This window comes from Lepisma saccharinum, chromosome 1 (genome assembly GCF_977018435.1).
Source record: "Lepisma saccharinum chromosome 1, izLepSacc3.1, whole genome shotgun sequence".
Lineage (NCBI taxonomy): Eukaryota > Metazoa > Arthropoda > Insecta > Zygentoma > Lepismatidae > Lepisma > Lepisma saccharinum.
Genome location: NC_139229.1, coordinates 209386127 through 209407138, shown reverse-complemented (window position 1 = coordinate 209407138; position 21012 = coordinate 209386127). Strand labels below are relative to the sequence as shown.

General features: G+C 39.3%; 1 protein-coding gene across 6 annotated transcripts in view; it reads left to right on the top strand.

The window, feature by feature from the left end:
- Positions 1-545: 545 nt before the first annotated feature.
- Positions 546-21012, top strand: part of LOC145978718 (protein vein-like) — a 210317-nt gene continuing 189850 nt past the window's right edge. For all 6 annotated transcript variants that reach the window (XR_014440746.1, XR_014440744.1, XR_014440745.1 and 3 more), the window contains exon 1: positions 546-1101. Coding sequence is in view for 3 of the 6 variants with exons in the window: in XM_083111543.1 (XP_082967669.1) it covers positions 609-1101 (493 nt within the window). In the remaining 3 variants the exon portion in view is untranslated. The remainder of the gene's footprint in view (positions 1102-21012) is intronic.

Genomic DNA, 21012 nt, shown 5'->3' with positions numbered 1-21012 from the left:
GTAAATACAAGAGAGCTTTTCAAGAATCTTATTTTTTTGGGGGGAGGGATTGTGATGGGATACACGTACGCTAATGATAATCACATTATTTTTCGGCCTGCGGCTTGGTAAAATCACTTCCTCTTGTAAACACATGCACTGGCTCCGATAAAGCGAGATGTCTCAAATGGGGAAATGTAAAAGATTCGGTTCAACTTAGCAGACGAAATAGTGACGGACTGTTTACGACAGCGTTGCCAGGTCTCGACGATTCCCCTTCGCCACGCCTCTCGCCTTCCGCCCGTGCTGCCGGGTATCGTCCGCCCCTCCCGCACATCCATTTGATGTCGGCGGCTAAAAACGAGACCAACACGCCGAGATGGGCCAGGACCGTTTTCCCGTCCGAAGAGAGAGAGAGAGGAAGAAAAAAAAAGAACATGGCAACGCCGTCATAGTAGTAGCGTAGTAAGGAGAACTGCGCATGCGAGTGACGTCACGACTTTGCCGGAGACTTGCTTCTCTCCACCGCGGTGTGTCGGTCAGATATTAATTCAAAGCATGTCCACGACAAGGTTCGGCGGGGCACGACGGTCCGCTCTGTCCTGTGACCGTTTCCTCTGCCTCACAGCATGAAGTTTCCATGGGAGTTGGGTGTTCTTGTGACTTGTGTGTTCCTTCTCCCGTTTGCAGTCGGGGCCCCCGTGAGGCTACCCGCAGAGTGCGACGACGGCGGAGGACGATCGCTGTCCCAGCAACGTCAACGAAATGTTGGTTACAGGGCCTATCTGGCAGACGCCGTTTTCCAAGGATTAGCCCGTTCCAAAAGTGACGAGGATGGGGCTGGTGTTTACAATATTACGTTCGAAATAGGGAAAGTGTACAAGGGGTCGGCACAGTTGCGCAAACAGGGCACGCTGCGCTTGCAGTTTAAAAGTCCCCGCGGTGGCACCCTGAACAACGATCCGAACCCGTGCCTGGTGCAAGCGAACATCGAGGGAATTAACAATTATATTGTTTTCGCCAAGAGGATCGACCATATAAATTACGTGGCTCACAGCGAACCAGTCAACTTCACGAAAAGAGACGACAAAGCTGTCAGGAGGGCTGTCTGCAAAAAGTGCGGTAAGTTTTTTAAACATTCTTTTCCATCTAGGATATCTTTCCATTATTTGTACTTGTAATGAGGAAATGCGGAAATGTTTACAGTGCGTTTTTTTCAAACAAGCTTCCACGAGATGTCATTGACATTATTAATTAATTATGGAGAGGAAATAATGTTTGAGCGTACTACGGCTGAAGTATTCGTATAGTATTGTAACGAGAAGTACTTGTAAATTGAGATTTACAGCATTCGGTAGCACGAATAAGTGAAAATGAGCAAAGGTTTTAACCTGAGCGGTCGGGCCTCCGAAAACGTATGGGCTTTGTTGATATTTACCAAAAATTTAAGAAATGCAATAACTGTGTACTTCAATAAGGGAGATGATGCCATTGCACACCATTAGATCTTAATCGTTTAGCATAAATTGTTCAAAGTTGAAGGCGGATATGGTGTCCCGCCTTTTTTTGGAGACTTTTTAGAGGGGCACGATACGCTTTCTAATATTTTGCATTTTCTTCGTCATGGGCCTCACTGAAAATTGTACCTTTTGCCACCGAAATTAAACGAACGGGAACAAGTCAAAAATACATTTTTTAAATTGTTGCTGGTTTTGTGTTTTCCTAGGAACCCCTTGACGTATGTGATCTTTAATTAGTCATGTTTCTATAACCTTAACGAACAACAAACGCCGTTGCGATTTCAGTAACGGTGACGTATATCCATTTATTTTCACAAACCTCCCCTTCTTTGAGTCAGCCGCCTTTACACAGACTGCGGGCACTGTCTGCGATGTAATGCCATATACTTGTCATTAGAATGTTCAACTCGGCATTTAAATTCTCATGCAAGACATTCGGTGCACACGGCCTGCATTCGCGGATATTTCCACGAAAACTGCACGCTACATGGGAAGAAATCCTCGTAAAGTTCGCAGATACCTTTCACCCGCTTGTTCCCTTCTTCGGTGATTTACGTGCGTGCGCTTCCGTACAAGCATAATTGCTACGCGATTTTGACAGATAATTGCATAAGATATATTTCTACTTAATTCACAGAGTGAAGTTCGAACCAAGCCCACTGCGAAAGTAATTTAAAGTGTGGTAAATTATAACTAAACATTTGACATAATAACTTGGTCGAACAGTTATAACTGAGATTGTATAGCTATAGGGAGTCGCCGGCTTCCACGTGTATGTAATAATATAAATTTAGGCCTGGCTCAAACCACGAAAAAGCCGGCCCCCGTGGCGGAGTGGTTAGCACATCGCGCTACGGCACAAGGTTCGAATCCCGGTCTGGACATGGGTGTTTGTGAGTGTCCATTCATCAATTCCATCATATCATCACTCATCCCCATCTTCGCAATTAGTCAAAAGAAGCAGAAAAGCGAAGTAAAATAAACTAAATCAAATCAAACTATAAAAGCAAAAGCGGCCACTTTCGGTTTATCGCGAAGGTGAGGATGAGTTATGAGTATGATATGATGAAATTGATGAAGGGACACTCACAAATAACACCCATTCCCAGGCCGGGATTCGAACCCAGGAAAGGATCATCTTATCGTGAATGCAAGTGGATGATAATTAAATTAAAGCTTCGTACGTTCTCGCTTTTGCCCTGGGCAGAACTGGCTTTTCACATGTCACTGGGTGGGTTTATTCTGCACATTTTATACGCCAAAAACACAACTCTCTTGATACGCTTTTATGAAATAGGATTTGTTTACCAACAGCTTTTCTAATTTATTTTGTTAAAAATTATTAATAGATTGAATCAGTATTAAAATTTCAAGCGCAATTGATCCAAACTTGTTAAAACGTATAACGCTGCTGCATCTTAATTTAAATTTGATGAGCTTGCTGCATAACTGTTAATAATATACTAGACCCGACAGCTTTAGTATCAGATTTGCAATATCCTGTTCCTCATATGTAAAGCCTGAACTGTTTCATGTACCAAAATCACGAACCGACTTTGTAATGTTATCTCCCAATTTAGAGAATGACGAACTATAATGCATTAATGGTAAATGGCCCAGCACATGATGTAGAAAGCATGTTATCACATAGTTCAAGCCAGTCATACGGGTGCAGTGGAAGGAAAGGCTAGAAGTCAATGCTTCCAAATACATAATTTATATGTAAAAACTCACTAATGCACAGAATTGTAACATATATTCTTTAACTGAACAATATTCTGTGGCTTAATTTAACAAATAAATAAGGGCAGTCGAAACTTAAAAAAATAAAAAAAGGAGCAGCGAATATGAGCAACAAACTTCGAAAACATCGCATATTCATGAGTGATTATTGTGGTTGACAACTGCCGAGAATTAACCGAATTGCATCGCGTGTAAAAATTATTCAACAATTTTAAAAGCCAACTAACAACTTCGTAATGTGGTTGAAAATCTTTGCGCGGATTTTGTGAAAATAACAAAGATACATAATGTATTTACGGCGTATTTAAATAGAAAATGTAACAACTATTCTTCGCTTAGATGACGTAATGTCGATTGTCTATTAAGATCCTGTTTTCGTGACAATACGTGATAGTATGTCAACGTATTTATCTTCTATTTCACATGTTAATTTCCTTAGGAAAGGGATATCGAGCCGGTGAAATCTTAACCGGACGTAACCAATGAGTATTTACATTATCCAACTTTCATAATTTACCCCGTTTCCGATATATTTTACTTAGAAATAGTGCCGACAAGAGAGCAGACGATATTGAGTTCAGTTTCGATTTGGTCTCGCTTTTAATGTCCTATCTAGGAGCGTCTCAGGTTTGTTTCCAAAAGAAGTCTCTAAAAAATAATAATACGGCAAGCGTATTATGTACAAACCTACCAGAAAATTACGTTACTTTTGCATCATGCTATGATGTAAAGTCTGAAGTCTTGATCGTATGAGTCTGTCGGTCACATTCAGATATTGCTGAGTGTAGTTTCTTTTTCGATTGATTTATTGATTGATTTGGTTCATTTTATTATCTTTTCTGCCACTTTTGGCTAATCGCAAATGAGGATGAGTGATGATATGATACAAATGACGAAGGTACACTTACATAGAACACCCATGCCTAGGCCGGGTTCGAACCCGGGTCCCTGGCGTCGTAGCGCGGTGTGCTAACCACTTCGCCACGTAGGTCTGCATGTCTGAAACGAGTGTATTTTCGTGTCGCCTTCTAAACTTCTGACTTGATTAGTTTTTTCATTCTACTGTCGTAATATACATATTAAACAACAATTATTTTGTGCTGCAAAGAGATGATGATAACGCATTACAAATACAAACCGAAATATGAAGAATTAAATTCGCCTATAATGTTCAATAATTTCATCTCGAAACCCAGGATAGATTGAAAGTAATTTGGATCTTTGTACCATTTAGAATGTACTTGCTGGACCTATGCAGCCAGACGACGGAAGCCTCCCCGATGGCGTAGTGGTAACATCGCCGCCTTGTAATCAAGGCCCTATGCACAGTGATTCGGATCCCACTTTAAACTGTAGGTCCAGTCCCTATTAGCCTATCTGTGCATAACGTGAAATTAAAACAACAAATCAAAACAAACAAACCAGGCCACGGCAGGCGATGGACTTTTCATGTACCGTTGAAAGTGCGTGTATATCTGTGTGAGCTTAGGGGGAGATGTTAATATTAGATACTGCGAGAGATGTAAGATTGTAGTACCTAATATCTGGCAGTGCAAACTCTGTGATACATGAATTTTTATGAAAGAAATCGACATCAGAGCTACTTGTTAACAATGCGACAGGTTTAAACATTACGCTGTATGTGAATAACATGAAAATTTTAAAACAAAATGCAAATGAGAAAATAAGGATAAAACATTGTGCGGCGATAAACACTGGTAATATTTATAGTTTTCAATCTTTATCAAAATAGTGGATAAACGTTTATCTATCGCGGATGAGGGGGCTTGTAAGCTCAATGGAGGTTTAATATAGACACCTCAGGATAGGGAGAAATAAATCACTTAATTTTAGACGTCAAGAGAGGTGATCGCTATTTTAGACACCAAAGGGGTGGGTGATCTCTATTGTTAAACTTAGGCGTCTCGAGGGGAGTCCCACTCTAACTTTTTCTTAATTCGCCCAACTTTATGCATAATTTCGTTTAACAATATTTAAAAGTTCTTGTGCATGTGTAGTTTATGCAATTAATGTGCACTTCTTTTGTATAAATAGAAATTTTGTCATCACACCATATGGTTTTGCCGGTTCATACGAGATAGCCTAATTTTGATAATCATCTGTATTACTTTATAGAGACGTTTACGCCGTCTCTTTTTGCTACCAGACGAGTTTATTTGAGTACCCAGTAATTCCAGGTAATCAAGAGGTCGTGGGTTCCATTCCTGTTGTGGCAACAAATTTTGTGGAAATAGTCTAGCGTAACAACAATTCAAATATAGCCTAGAAGTATGAAGTGAACGTAAAACTTGTCTCAGTCCTTTCGGCATTGCTTCAAATACATCCACCAGAAAGTTCAAGGCTCTGGGGCTCGTCACTCAACAAATGCTAGATGTTCAGGGAATTTAACGTCTACTTCTATATCCACTGACACCAGTAGCTATGTATGCTCCCCAAGAGAAATTCAGTGTTGCAAGCATCGATATAATCACAGTACAGCGATTCATTCTTTTCAACTTTATGTGTTGTTTCGCACTTTCTCAGTTGCAAAGTAATGAAACTGTCCAGGGAAAGCTAACTGCAGATGTTATCACGATAGCTGTGTCTGTGCGCTTGAGACAATCAAATGCTCGTTCTCTAAATACATGGGGTATTTGATGATGAACGTGATTTTATTATCATTAATTAAACGTTTATTCGCGCTACGACGCCAGGGTTTTCCCTTGTTCGAATTCCGGTCTGGGTATGAATGTTTGTGAGTGTATATTCATCAATTTCATCATATCATCACTCATCCCCATCTTCGCAAATTAGCCAAACGTGGTACAAAAACCGAAGCAAAATAAAGCAAACCAATCAATCAATCAATTAAACGTTTAATTTGATTCTAATGTGAAAAAAAATTCGGAACGCTACGATAACAGGGATCTCGGGTTCGAATCCCGTCCTAATCATGGTGTGAGTGTATTTTCATCAATTTCATCATATCATCATATCATCACTCATCCGCCATGTAATCATGGGGCTACGGGTTCAATACCCGGTGGTGGCACATAGTGGTTCGGATCCCACTTTAAACTGTAGGTCCAGTTCTGATTAGCCTAACTGTGCATAAAGTGGGCTTAATAAACAACAATTCATCACTAATTCTTATCTTCGCGATTACCTGAATTTGGCAGAAGAGCGAAGTAAAATATACCAAATCAATGAATCAATTGTCGGAACACTATAGATAAATAAGCAGTGCTTTAAAACTAGAATTAAAAAAAAAAGATGATCCTCAACAACTGGGATTACATCGGAACTGAAAAAAATTTAACATTTGCGTAGCGTTTGTTTACGTCACTTGCAAGTTTCACATTTTGAAGTGCTTTATTCTTTTGAGTTAAAGAATAATACATGATGATTCCGTACAACTATTATTTTGTCGTCATAGTTGCTGTCAATAATTTCCTTCCTTTTACATGATATCACAATTCTCAACATGGTTAGTAAAAATGGTCTAACGTTTTATATCCTATATTTATCGAGATTTATAAATAATCTTGTGTTTCTCGCCTTGCAATCTCTAGGGCGTTCTTACTTACAGAAGTTACATTTTTAAAAATGCAGTAGAGGACATAGCGTGTAATAAAATTAAAATTATATGTACATGGGCCCCTAATACAATTTTCTGGATTGTTTGGGGAGTTTGTGTGATTCCGACATCTGCGGTTGAAATGCAAGCCAGAAAATGACATAAAACATATCGTATAATCAAATTATTCTATTGTCAGCATACGGCAGCTAAGAATGACTCAAATAACATCAAATTTAGAGCTCTTTGTGTGCGCTATTTTGCCCGTTGAAGCTACCCTGTCGTTCCGCTTTAACATATTATTTCTTAGTTTCATAAGACTGTCATTTTCGGAAACTTATGAATTAATACTCTATATAAAAACGTTTGCCTGGCATTTAGTAGAGATTTGTTTACTTCGGTGAGAATAATGTTTGAATAGCACACAACTTCGCTTCCAATGTAAAGCTTAGAACAACCAAATGACGAACGGATTTATCTATGCTGGCGCCACCACCGGAAAAGTTCCGCTTCTTGTAAAACTTTGCAGCTTCAAAGCTTAAAACATCTTATCCCTTACATTTTTCTCTGGCACTGGCAACCCTTCATCGTCGGATAAACATGAAGTTAAAAAAAAGAGTCAATTACACTAACGATAAAAACGCCACAAGATAGTAACATAATTAACTGAAATTCTGTTAAAGTGGACGTCATTTCTTTAGTGTGGACTTCATCGTCTCGGACAAGCAAGTTGGAGCTGTGTGCATGGCATTTATACGTGATCGCAATATTACAGCTAGTAGTTTTCATCTTCGAAACTTCATAGTTCCTGAGATATGGATACTTTATTCTCACACGATTGATGCTGGTGTACATTAATTAAGACACTTGCCATGAGATATTGCAGGTTGCACTCTAGTATTTATCGAATTAAACTTTCTGCTATGGGAAATACCCCTTTACTATCATTGTATACGTGTGAGCGCATTGTGAGGATAAGAAAAGATACAACGTGTAAATATTAAATGTGCACAAAGCGTGATGAGTAACTAATAATATCGCGATTGATTTATTGATTGATTTGGTGTTTTAAGTCCAATATAATCGGGCTAATCGGGACTGGGATCCGAACCAGTATGTGCCTCCATCGGGTATCGAACCCGGGACATAATACTATCGCGAATGGATTTAAAAGGCAATAAAACGATGTAACTATTATCACTCAAATTTCCACTTTGCTGCACTGCCCGTTAACCTGCTACGTACCATCGTGACAAAAATTGTTCAATAAAGGTACAGTCATCCACGTTAAAAATGCAATACGTAAATTGATTGATGTAATCGCTTCTATGCATCATTCCTGGCAAAATTGAAAATTGATCTTCCAGTGCGAGTAATGGATTGTATGGAGAAGAGGCACCCTCTTTAATGTCCACTCCGGTATTTATGATATTCGATTTATCTAGAATAGTTCCTTAGACATCAATGCTTTCCAAGGACGAAAAGTTAAAACCACAATTATTTTTTAAATTTTTGCTGGCTAGTTATCGTAAAGTTAGAAAGGCAGCACATGTTAGGGTAGTTGACGTAGTGGTCAACGATATCAGCTTGGAGTTCCGTCTACGATTGCCGGTCCACATTACACAGTGGTTCGGACTCAACTTTAGTAGATGCAGTCATGGGCGTCAGCAGAAATTTTTCCAGGGAGGGTCAAACAAGGTATTTTTTTCCATAATAGTCAAAAACACTGCTCGGTCTGAAATTATCATGTTCCTTCACTGCCATTATAAAATTAGCATAAATTACTGTGACTAAAATGAAATTACAGTAAAATCTCGTTAATCCGGACCCCAATAAGCCGGGCTTTGCTTAATCTGGACAGGCAAAAAAAAAAAAAAAAGAAAAAAAAAAGGAGAATGGAAGGTTTTAAATGTGGCTAGAAGTCAACAATCGCATTCGTCATATCGCGTATGTACTTGTATATACTGCATTATATGCTTTACATTTTACTGTACTGTATAGTGTGATTATGCCTATGCCCTTTAAATACACCATAATAAACGTGCTTTGTTGCTATAAACGGAGTTTTAATGCACTTTCTACTGTTCTTTTAGGTTATTTCAGTTAATCCGGACTTTCGGTAAACCGGTCAACTTATCCCCCATTAATCCGGATTAACGAGGTTTTACTGTACGTGTGAAATATATACCTTTTACGTGGATTTGATTGATTCATTGAGTTGGTGTTTTAAGGCTAATCGGGGCTGGACCTACAGTTTAAAGTGGGATTCGATCCACCACGTGCCTCCGGGTATCGAACCCGAGACCCCTTGATTACAAGGCAACGATGATATCACTGCGCCATCGGGGAGGCCCACTTTTTACGTGGACGTTCCTAGGGTGCTGTGCTAACCACCCCGTCATCAAACAGTTCATACACTATTTATTAGCCTGTCTGTCTGAGCATACATTTAACGTTGAATAAGTCCTTTAAAGGTACGATCCAAGAACTTCTGCCAAAACACCGTCCCACAGGAAGGGAAATTTTCGTTGGATGAACGGACCTTGAGTGGAAGTGCGAACTGTGTTACTAGGATCAACTGGTGCAGAGCTATTCAGGGCAGGGTGTCTCACTGATAAGCATTGCGATCTCAGTGGTGATAAAAGACACTTGCAGTCAGCTGTGCTGGTGTGTTTGATCTCCAGGGGAACAGACGTCTAAGGCCAGTCTCGAGAAACTTCCGCAACCACAGTTTGGTTTCCTAAAGGGGGACAAAGGGAATAATTGTTTTATCTGGCAGTATGCGGCACTAGTCCTGACAGAGCTTTCCTGCTAGCTTAAATATTCAACTGTTAAGAAATTTGTATCATCTTTATTAACTTTTCACAACCGAGAATTCAATGAAATAATTTCTTGTTTCAGAGAAACAGACGCATAATGTGTGCACAATAAGAGTATTCAGTAAAGTAAAGTACTCCCCTGTGCTTTGCACCACGCCATGAAGGCGTATAGGGGGTGTGGGGTTAGGGCCCCACACTTTCTTGATCTCGGCCGAGCTGGGGGTGATGTGATTCAGCACCACGCCCCTGACTTTCCTCCAGACGCAGGGTGGGCGCTGGAGCCGCTTGAACAGGTTGAAAATGTCCCGGGATCGAACCCGGGTCTCTCGCATGGTAGTCAGACGCCCTAATGACTAAGCTGCGGCGAGTCAAATTATAATGAACAAATTAAGTCATCGTTTTTCTTAGTTTTCAAATACAAGTTCAGTGCTCTTATTTCAAGTAGATTCACGCTAGGTAAGACGTCTATTTCCTATCATAAATTCATCAAGGGGTTATGGGTCCAGTCAAGGTTAGTTTAGTTGTACAGTCACGGACACTGCCGGCTTGTAACGATTCCATTGAAAGTCAATGTATTCATTACAAGCCGGCAGTGTCCGTGACTGTACATAGAGTACTCTCGAAAACCGCATTTGTTTATCGTAAAATATTGAAATAATTGAGAAAAGTGAAGTCAAAGGTTTGTTTAAGAGCACTTGATGCTCAGATAGGATAAAGAGGACTGGATCTACAGTTTAAACTGCAATGTGCCTCCACCGCTTATTGAACCCGGGACCAGCCCTGGATTACAAGGCAATAGCAAGATCGCTAACAGTCGGATAGACCCCGTGAATAATGAAATCGATTACGTTATTTTATTTACTTGCTATTGGGTAAAAATAGTGGGAAAACAGCAGCGTTCTGTGATGTTTATTGACAGAGTTGTGTGAATTCAGTTTGCATAGATGTACAGTCACCGGCAATAGAAATGTGACACCTAGATCCTGAAATTCTCGTTTCCCTGAAAGGCATTATGTTTGTTTGCCTAACTCTAAGGTGATATGTTGATTTTAGTAGTAAATTTTCAATAGTAACTTTTACCACTGCCGTAGAGTTATGCAACACACATAACGCTTTGCAGGAAGCAAGTATTTCAGGATATAGATGTCTCATTTTTATTGCCGGTGACTAGAAAACTAGAGATATTTCGCTTGAATCCTCCAGGGTGAAATAAACCAGTCACTTTATCGTTAGCATAATTCTTCCATTTCCATTGTTGTTGGCATAAGGGTAGAAATATGCCTTATTTCAAGTCACATTTCTGCCTTCTTAGGTTAAGAGCAACAATTAGCATGAATGATGAAATTTATGGAAGCACACTCACAAAGAAAAACTTATGGCTGAATTCGGAACCTTCGAGAACTTGATTCGACTACTCAACGCACTTGGTCACCTAAGCGGTTATTTACTTGGAAATGTTTGTTTAGTTTACGTTGTTGTAAAGGATAGGAAAAAGGTTCTAAAACGGAGTAAATCAGACGCGGAAGCTACAGACGAAACATCCCCGAAATCTGCGCTGTTCTGGACCATCCACGTTATTTTTAGTACCTATGAGGAAGAACATCGACATGACTATCGGAGACTATCGCACAAAATACGAACTATTAGGAGGAGTACGAAAGCATGGAAGAAAGACACACCTGTTGCCGCGTAATCACATGCGGGAAAACAGGCGTAAGCAGTGTATGTTAATCAGACCTTCCACGTGTGTGCAATTGCCGGCGTACCTCTGTCATTTCATGCTCCGGACTGCCATTAATAAATACCGACGCTTCCACACCTGTCAGGACACGGATTTCATTGTCTCTTCCTGCCATAACACCTGCAATCACGCAGCAATTCCAGGCACTTCAGAAATCCACCCTGGAAGCACACACACACGCATATTCACACATGAGGGTCGTCTCACCTACGTCCAATGCTGGCAATCCATGTTGCTTGCTGACGCCTCAGTTATGCCTGAATCACGCCAAGCTCGATCTCCTGCTGGATTTTCCAGTCGGACTTGGACTAGTTGTGTTGTACTGGATCACCTGCTAGTCTCCGCTTCACACGATACTTATTACCAGGGAACGTATTTATATGAAAATGCATATTTATGTATGAAGCTGAAATCAGTTATATTTTGTATTATCTTTGCGTATCATGCCATGTAGACTCGAAAAATTAAGTTTTTATTTTCCATATTTGTACGTATATTAGATTTTGGATCATATTTCAGATATTTCCATATTATTTCCACATTTCAGAATATTTCTCAACATATACTATATATTCGCGCAATAACTACATGTTCCCGAGTGACCGAAAGCGTTGGGTGAATTTCTTGCAAATAATTGACAAATATAAAATACGCTCAAATTACTTGTTGTCATAATGATTGCCGTTTTAGTCAATATAAATTCATCTTAAGAGAAAACAACTTACAACAAAATGTTGTTATTCATTGTTTTGGAAACAGAAAATGAAAACACATTTTGTGTTCTTTTACAATTAATGTCAATGTAACCGTACTGTATTTTATGTAGCTCGTGTGTGTGTTTTGTTCATTAATATCTAGGAATTTATCCTTAGTGATGAGATTTGTACAAGGGAAATGTAATACAGTGGGACCTTGATAACTCGAACTTGAGGGGAAAAAGAAAAAAATCGAGGTATCAAGGATTTCGACTTACCAAGGTTCGAGTTATTGAGGGCCAAAATCGCAGACTTCGAGTTATAGAGGTCTAGTTTACTGACCCTTCTGAACGTCGGCACTACGTATGCCTATAACGTATGTAGCATCATCATTTTAAGTTAATACTGTACAGTACAACGTACGTAGAAATAAATTTTATTGAACAAAACTTTAGATGCACTACGTACATACGTACAACCTTGATTTGGTAAAATATTTGGTACAGTACTGTATGTACATAAACAGCAGGGTGGGGGAGTTCAAGTCTCGACACGATTGTTGATCACCTGACATTGTACGTACGCACCCTACACTTGGACTTATTAAGGTCCGTGCGACTAAAACTTCGAGTTATAGAGGTGATTGGAATTTAACTTCGGCTCATAGAGGTTTTTCATAGTCTACCTTCGAGTTATTGAGCTCGAACGGCATCCCATAAACTGTACAAATTTTCGTCTTATCAAGGTCTTATTCGAGTTGTTGAGGTAAAATTAATATTGAGTGTTATGGACAATTCAAGGGGGATTACAAAAAAATCGACTTATCAAGGAATTCGAGATGTTCCACTGTAGCAGATAATGAAAATCCTTATTATTACCAGTGTATTAAATATTTAACATATTTAGTTGACCAGTATACATGTATAATTTTTATGAATGAATCCTGCGTATCTGATGCATGATACCACAGTTCATTAAAAAGCTTGTTGATTACCATACTTTCTTTCGGCCCAATATCTGGTCCATACAAATACTTTTATCTTAATTCTTTAATTGTTAATAACAGCAGTAGTTATTCTCCTTCAAAGTTCTTCAAATCGCTCGTCCATCTTTTTAGCTTGTCTGGTCTGTGCACTGCCTTGTGGGAAAAGAAAGCATACCGACAAGTATGGTAATAAGCAGGGAACCTATATGTAGTAGAAATGTGCTAAATATGTAAATACATATTTAGTTATTTTCACCAAAATATGGATTTAAATATGGACTTAAAATTTTAAAACTGAAACATGATTTACTTGATCAGAAAGATGTACCGTAAGAATGATTGTTTGAGTTTTGTTGTAACTCCACTTCATTCACGGATGGGCAATGCGCTGAGTATGGGGCGATGAGCTTACTTGAATAACAATCTTTCAAGAGCACAACTTCGCCCATCGCCGTAGAGGTATGCAACACACATGGCGTATTGCAGTGAAGTGTGTATTTCAGGATATAGGTGTCCCATTTTCATTGCCGGTGACTTTATGTCTCAACGTGATCTAAAGGGGGTATTTCAGTTACTCCACATTTTAAGTATATTTCGCTATAAAAATTAATTAGCTACAATGAATGAGTATACTCACGCCACAATAGATCATAGTTATCCACAAGCGCACAGAACCCAAAATGAGTCAACTGATAATATGTTGTTTTTTTTACTCTAGTGACACATTAAAGTGCATAAACTGCTAATTATGCAATTTTGGTGCATCAAAATAAACAGAGAAATGTCGGCTCGGTGGCTATGTCCGTTAAGCGATCGACTTTCGATCTCGCCACCCAAGTTCCCGCGCTCGAGTCCTGGCTTCGGCCTCGAATTCATCAATTTAATCATCACTCTAAATAAAATAATGCAAATGCAGACAAATAATATTTTTATCAGCTGCTGTTATACAGTTTTACATATAGACAGTACGTATATATTGGTGGACCAAAAGTACATCAACCTTGAATTGAGGCGTTTGGAGTTCTGTGTGCGTGTACCGTTCTTCTAGCAAATCAAACTTTGAAAATGTGTAAGGTGGCAGCGTCTCGTAAGTGAAGTCGTGTTATATTATTACGTAAAATGCGGTAACGGTACTCGGGAAAGAATGATGCATGCGTAAACGAGTTACGTTCGTGTGTGTGTGTGTGTATGACGACCAAACAATGCTTGTGCGTAAATTATCCAGCAATTTGGCAACAGCGTGGCGCGGATGGGCGTGATTTTTGTGACAAGCGAGGGCAATCCCACAGTCTGTGAGTGAAGTGGAACGAGATGAACGAACTCCTTTTCCACCCAGACGTGCTAAACAAACACCCACATAAAAATAAATAGTTATAAACAGTAAAGGGAACGAGGGAATAACGCATTTATTGCCATCGGAGCTGCCTATGCGCTTCAAGGCTAATGATGTTTACTTTTCCACGCTTTGTGACACCCTCCTCGGACAATTGCAGCCTCTTAAAATGCCCCCCCCCCCCGAGAAGGAAGTCGCTCGATGACCATACAGTGAGGTAATGCTCAATTAAGTCGCCCTTAATAAGCTTAATTAGCGCGCACGCTTTTGCTTTGAAACGAGGAGGCTGCATTGTTCTTCTTGTCTTGTCTTTCGTTGAATCTACAATTGGCTTGAGTAAGCTTCAAAACAAGCCCGAAAATCAAATTTACACACACACACACACAGAGAGAAAGAATTATACTACACATGCTTAGTTACAGATTCTTGCCTCTAGTGACATAAGTTCTACATAATTGTTTTTAACTAACAAAGGAACTAGCCATTAATTTTTAAATTTGTGAATTATTATATTAATGACACTGCTTTTCTCGTGGTTTCTGACAAGAACAATATCGTTTATCATACTTCTTCCATCCTCTTTCTTCCTTTTGGTTCCTCCCCTTTTCTTCATTCTTACCATTAAACATTTATTTCTCCCATTTTACATTCTCTACTTCAGGTGGCCAATTAATTTGATAAAATACGGCATGCATGGCATTATGACGAAGAAACAATTCATTCGATGTAAATTCTGCGAATTGTTTAGAAATCCAATAACTAGACTTAAGTTCTTGAACCACTGTTAATGATCATCCTTTGTATACAATCTTAAAAGCCTGATTATTTCCTTATTGTAACGTTCAATTGAATTGAAATTGTGAATACCCTGATGTCGTAACGTGACATAATTCCATAAAACTCTTCCATTCAACTGATCGAAATTTAGAGCCAATTTCAGACAAAATTACTATAGAAAATTAAATTCTTCGGCACAGATCTCTGGAAGAACGTCTTCTTGACTTATGTTTTTCTTTCAGGAATGAAAACCTGAAACACAGTCATGTTTTAAAATAAAGTTTAGAAACAAACATTTCATATTTGAGGAGGAGGGGTGGTTTCGTGTATGCTATCGTTCTTGTGTTTAGAATGAGTGGTCCTGGGTTCGAAACCAGATGGGAGCTACAAAAATGTTTTGTGTTGATCCATCTTGCGGAAAATTGGGGAGCTATTTGAAACCAATCGTAGCACGCCTGCGCAACGAAGTTTAACTTTGGCATTCCTTTTATCATTCCGAAAAAAATATATTCGACAAGTTCCTTTGGAAAGCAAAAGTCGCAGATTGATTCTGGAATGCGTATATATATATATATATATATATATATATATATATATATGTTACGGAAATAAGAGGTAGGAAATTTTGAAGATCTTTTTAATTTTTTTTTAAACATTCCAAGCGCGCGGTCTTGTGCGTGAATGGAATGTCTCACATTTATGTGTGTTTCCATTTCCAGTACATTCGAATGAATACATATTCGTTTCAATGGCATTTACAAAATCACCTCTGACATTTTATGTTAAACAAGTAAGATTATTTTTGTGCACGAGTGTGTTAGCCGATGCATAGCAAAGTATTTTAGGAACAATACTTGAAAAAAAATCTTCAAGGACTAACTTATGAAAAATTTCTATATAATCGAAGATCATAATACCTTTTAAGGTGTGGTAATATTATAATGGGATTTAGATACGAAACTCTCGGATCCGGATCCAGATTTTCGGATCCGGATCCAGATCCGAAACTTTCGGTCCCGGATCCAGATCCGTAACTTTTGGATCCGTTTGGCCAACCCTACTAAACATCAGAGGCCGGCTCATCCATATACACATGTATGAGTGTCGTGAGCAGAAGATTTTAGTGAAGGTTATCCTTTGATCCGGTGGCACTGGAGTCAGAATTTCGCCACCGACGCTCCATGGTTTGAGTCCTGGCATAAGCATGGGAGTTCCCTTGCGAGTGTCCATTTATCAATTTCATCTAATCATTATTCATCCTGATCGTCCAGATTAGCTTAAAGAGGCAGAAAGACGATGGGGAAATAAGGAAAATATAACATGCAATCCTTTGATCCATCTTTCTTAGAGAGAGAACACCTAGTGCATTGGAAAAATGGCGAAATATATGACTGGCTAGTGTCATATCTCTCCCCTGTGAAGTATTTGACGCCACCGAGGTATATGTAGCCGGGATATTTTTTCCTGCAGAGCACCCGTACCGTTCGGGGTGACACGATCTGTTGACGTCCATCAGAGCGAGCAAGGCAGCTTCCTTGAACTCCGATATCAGCCTTCCTGCATCATTGCCGCTTCCGACAGGTGTCGAAAGCCAATTGGCGCCGTCGGACCGATCGTGCAAGACGGAGATGGCTGATTTGCTAATGCCACGACGTTGCAGTTTTGTGCCTTGCTCCAGTAGCCCTGCAGCTGTGCAACTGGAAAGAAACAGAACTCGTGCAATTCCATATGTTGGACGTTTAGATTTTAATGCATTTAGATAGATTATCTGTGCATATATATGTATCTGTGTATGAAAAAAAGGATGTATGTATGCAGCTTATGCCGTGTAAACCTGGTTTTACGCACCCGATAAATTAGCGGAGAGAGCCGCAATGGTATCAAATCGTTACTTTGCTTTCGTACTAACCGCGATTATGTCTGGTAAGCTACACACGTTGCATATTTCTACCTATACTTTAATCCAAAGGTGTAATTGATTTGCTAATGATAGTAAAGTAGACGAAAGGAGAAACAAGCACACAAAAAAATTCAAGGGGTCCCATGCTCGATACTTAGTGGGGACACTTGTCGGATCCAACTTCGAACTGTAGGTATAGTCCCGATAAGCCTTTCTTTGCATAAGGTGGACTTACAAACAAACTCAGAAATACCAAAGAGCGGAAACGGGTCAGAGTTCTCACTAAAACCACATAAGATACTCGTATTAATCCGTTGTCGAGCCCTTTTGGTAGATAGGTAGCACAGAATGTCACGAGTCTGTGTATTGCATAACCTGAAACGAGTCCTATTATTGCGATGGGACACATATGGTAGATTTACTCTGTCATTTGTGTTGCCTCGGGCAGCTATATGTTGATCGGGTAATTTTCCATTATTAATTTTATATCTGAACTTAACGCGCTTATGCACGTGGCTTTACAAGGTTATGAAGTCGGCTTAAGACAAGGTTCTAGGTTTTTAAAATCAAAAACATGATGAGTAACTTCAAAAGAAATGTGATAAACACTTTTCATTCTAAACATAAAATTATTAATAAAAAATACGAAAAGGTTTTACTAATCCTGTTGCTCATATCGAAAAATTTAAGATAACAATAAGCATAGACCACATTTTTAACTTCCATTTGAAAAAAAAAAGAGCATTGAAATCGGACCATTGGTTTCAGAGAAATAGTAGTTTTTCAAAAGTCAACATTCACCATCTTAGATTGGCCGCCATTTCTATTAGCTACCACTTTGAGATGGCAATCATGCTTTTCCTATAATTACACAAATGATATATATGGAAATTTTAGTTCAGGTTCATGGTGTCATAAGTGTAAGTCACATATTATAGCGAATTCCAAAATGCGAAGACCCAAAAAGAATCAGTCGTCTGCTTGCTGCATTTTCATCTCTCCCCATAGTAAGAAACAAACAACCCAAAGCATGCGGCAAAGTAACAAGTTGTCTGCAAACAGCGATAAATGACATCGTAACAATTATCCATCAAAACTATCAAAACTCAAGTTCTTTTTTAATTTTTTTCTGGACAGGTTATTTTTCCTGCCCGTCACGAGAGCAGGCAGGTTCGAAGGGTACGTAAATCACTCCGGCTTCCCTGAACTTCAGCAACGGTCCATGCTCACTCACTGGAGAACAAAACCAACCGTGTAACCTTTATGCATTGAAGTTTCCTTCAATAAAATGACGATCCGAAAATATCCTTGTGTTTTCGTCTTTCGAGGCGAAATCACACCCCGTGAACCGGGTGTGATTCTCGCATGGATCAAAAGTTGGCGATGTTTCAAAAATGATTTTATTTCTTGTAGCGGCGCTGCTCTCAGCGGTGCCTGAGTTGAACGCAGACCGGACCGGACTGCGTTTAGAATGAGAAGTTCTTTCCACCATGGCTTACTTTCTTTAACATTGCTTTATCTATATAAAGGGTTTTCCATTAAGAATATGATTTTGAAATGAACTGGCAACTATGCTTCAAATGTTATAACTGTCACTAGTTGTCATTTGTGTTTAGTATACTGTGACAATTCATCATGGCAAGAAAGTTTGGTTATTATACAAAAAAATTATGAAAATAGACGTTCTTTTGTGAATACTCAAAGTGCACTTCGCGAGAACTATGCTCCACATAATCGCCCTTCTGTGCTTGCTATTCGTCGAATCGTTGAAAAATTTGAAAGTGATTTTACTCTTTTTTTACACAAGAGATTCACGAGAAGCCCTTGCATCCGCAAAAGGTCCCTGTATGGTGTAGTTTATGGCAAGGTGGCATCATCGGACCATTTTTTTTTCTTCCAAAACGAGGTAGGAGATGCAGTTACAGTGACTGGTGAGAGGTACCGATTGATGTTAACAGATATTTTGTGGCCAAATTTAGATGAAATTGATTTGGAGGATACTTGATTCAAACAAGACGGTGCCACATGTTACACTGCTAATGCCACTATGGACGTATTGCAAGAACAGTTTCGTGAAAGGATAATTTCAAGTAATACAACTATTAGTTGGCCTCCAAGAAGTTGTGATTTAACTCCTTTAGATTGCTTTTTGTGGGGTTATTTGAAATCTATAGTCTATGCAAACAGACCACAAACCCTTGGGTTCATCGAATTCACTCGTGTGCACGAAGTCGAGGTGGACACTTAAATGATGTGTTATTCAAAACATAATGTAATGAACTATGTTGTATCTGAAATAGTTTTTACTTTATTTCATTGTAAAATCATATCATTCCTATTGGAAAACCCTATATTTAGGGGCATATGCATGTTACCATCAGAAGTAGCTTTTAAATTGTACCAATGAACAACTATTTGAATAAATGAGGGTCGCCAGGAAGTTTTGTAAAGGGGGGTCAGGGAGTTGATAAAACTTGAATAACAAACATCATCAACAACAATAATAATACTAGTAATAATAATAATTAGAATTATTATTATACAATTGGGAAGACTTCTACTAGGGCCATGAAACCAGTGAATTTGCAGCTCAACTGTTCTTCATTAATTTTTACATTTCATAAAGTTAGTGTACTGAAATTTATGCATGTTATATGTGTATATAAATTTGTACGCACCGCGTTCAAGAAGAAACTTTAAAAGTTGGGAAATTTTAGCCATAAAGTTTATGTTGTGTGACCTCTCACAAAAAAGAAATTGAATTTTGAAAATAGTGGAACACTTTGAATTTAATGATCGAATATGAAAAATATGTTCCTGCATTTTAACACTATTTTTAACAAGATTTTCTGCTTTTCTTCTAATTTCTATGGGAGTCGACCCACCCTCTTTTTCCGACGCCCGTGCTTACATCACTATAACCGCTCACTGATGCATTCAGAAGGTAGCTCTTCAATATGAGTTTATTTCATAAATCTCTTCATTGGTTCTATTCTATTCTCAACCTGTACCTAGGTATGCGTAACTATGTTGTATGGGTACCTATATATTGAGTTGGAATATTAATTTCTTGTTAACTCCTTTTCCTTATCGCTGTGTTACACATATCAGCTTACAGCGCATAAAACCCATATCAGATTGCCGTGCACCAAGATGTCTCAGTCTGCTCATAAAGGCAAGAAATAATGATGAAAAGTGCAAGGAAAATAGCACTAGACCTCCAGGCAAGGGACATCCGGGAATGGGGACGAGCAAATTATATGAAGAAAGTAAGCAAGAGAGGGTGTAGCATGGCTGAGATTGGGGGGATGGAGACACAGTGCGGTGAAAAGAGAGGGAGGGACATATGATTGTATAATATGTAAGGGAAATGAAGTGTCGGATCACCTGTTTGCATGTCCGGGAACGCGCGCCCTGCAGGACAAATGGTTGGAGGGTTTGGAAAAGTAAGGAGAACTCAAATTATACTGCAGGAGGCCTTAGAAAGAGCGCTTCGCGGGCTAACAGCAGACGTCGCTCGCATACTGTTGCCGATACTCTCGTGTCGTCTGCTTCTCAGTCGAACAAACAGGCCGAGGTAGCAAGAGGCAGAAGTCCAGAAGGGTGCAGCGAGCTAGCTGCGGCAACGGGGCTCCCTCATTCGCGGACCTGATTGGTTCTCGCATACACACCCCCATATTGTCGTCTGCTGCAAGCCCGCGAAGCGATCTTTCTAAGGCCTCATGGAGTATAGTTGTGAAACAGAGTGCAGCAAGCGTGGAAAGGTTGGAGAAAGTGGAAGTGTTTTTGGTGAGAGTGAAGGAAAAGAGAAGTGAAGCGATGAAGGAAGAAAGACTGGAAGAAGAACGAGTGGAGTGAATGATCTGTTAGGGGAGGAGAAGAATGTGTATATAGGGGACAAACAAAGAGACAGCACAAAAGAAAACTAATGTGTAACAAAATA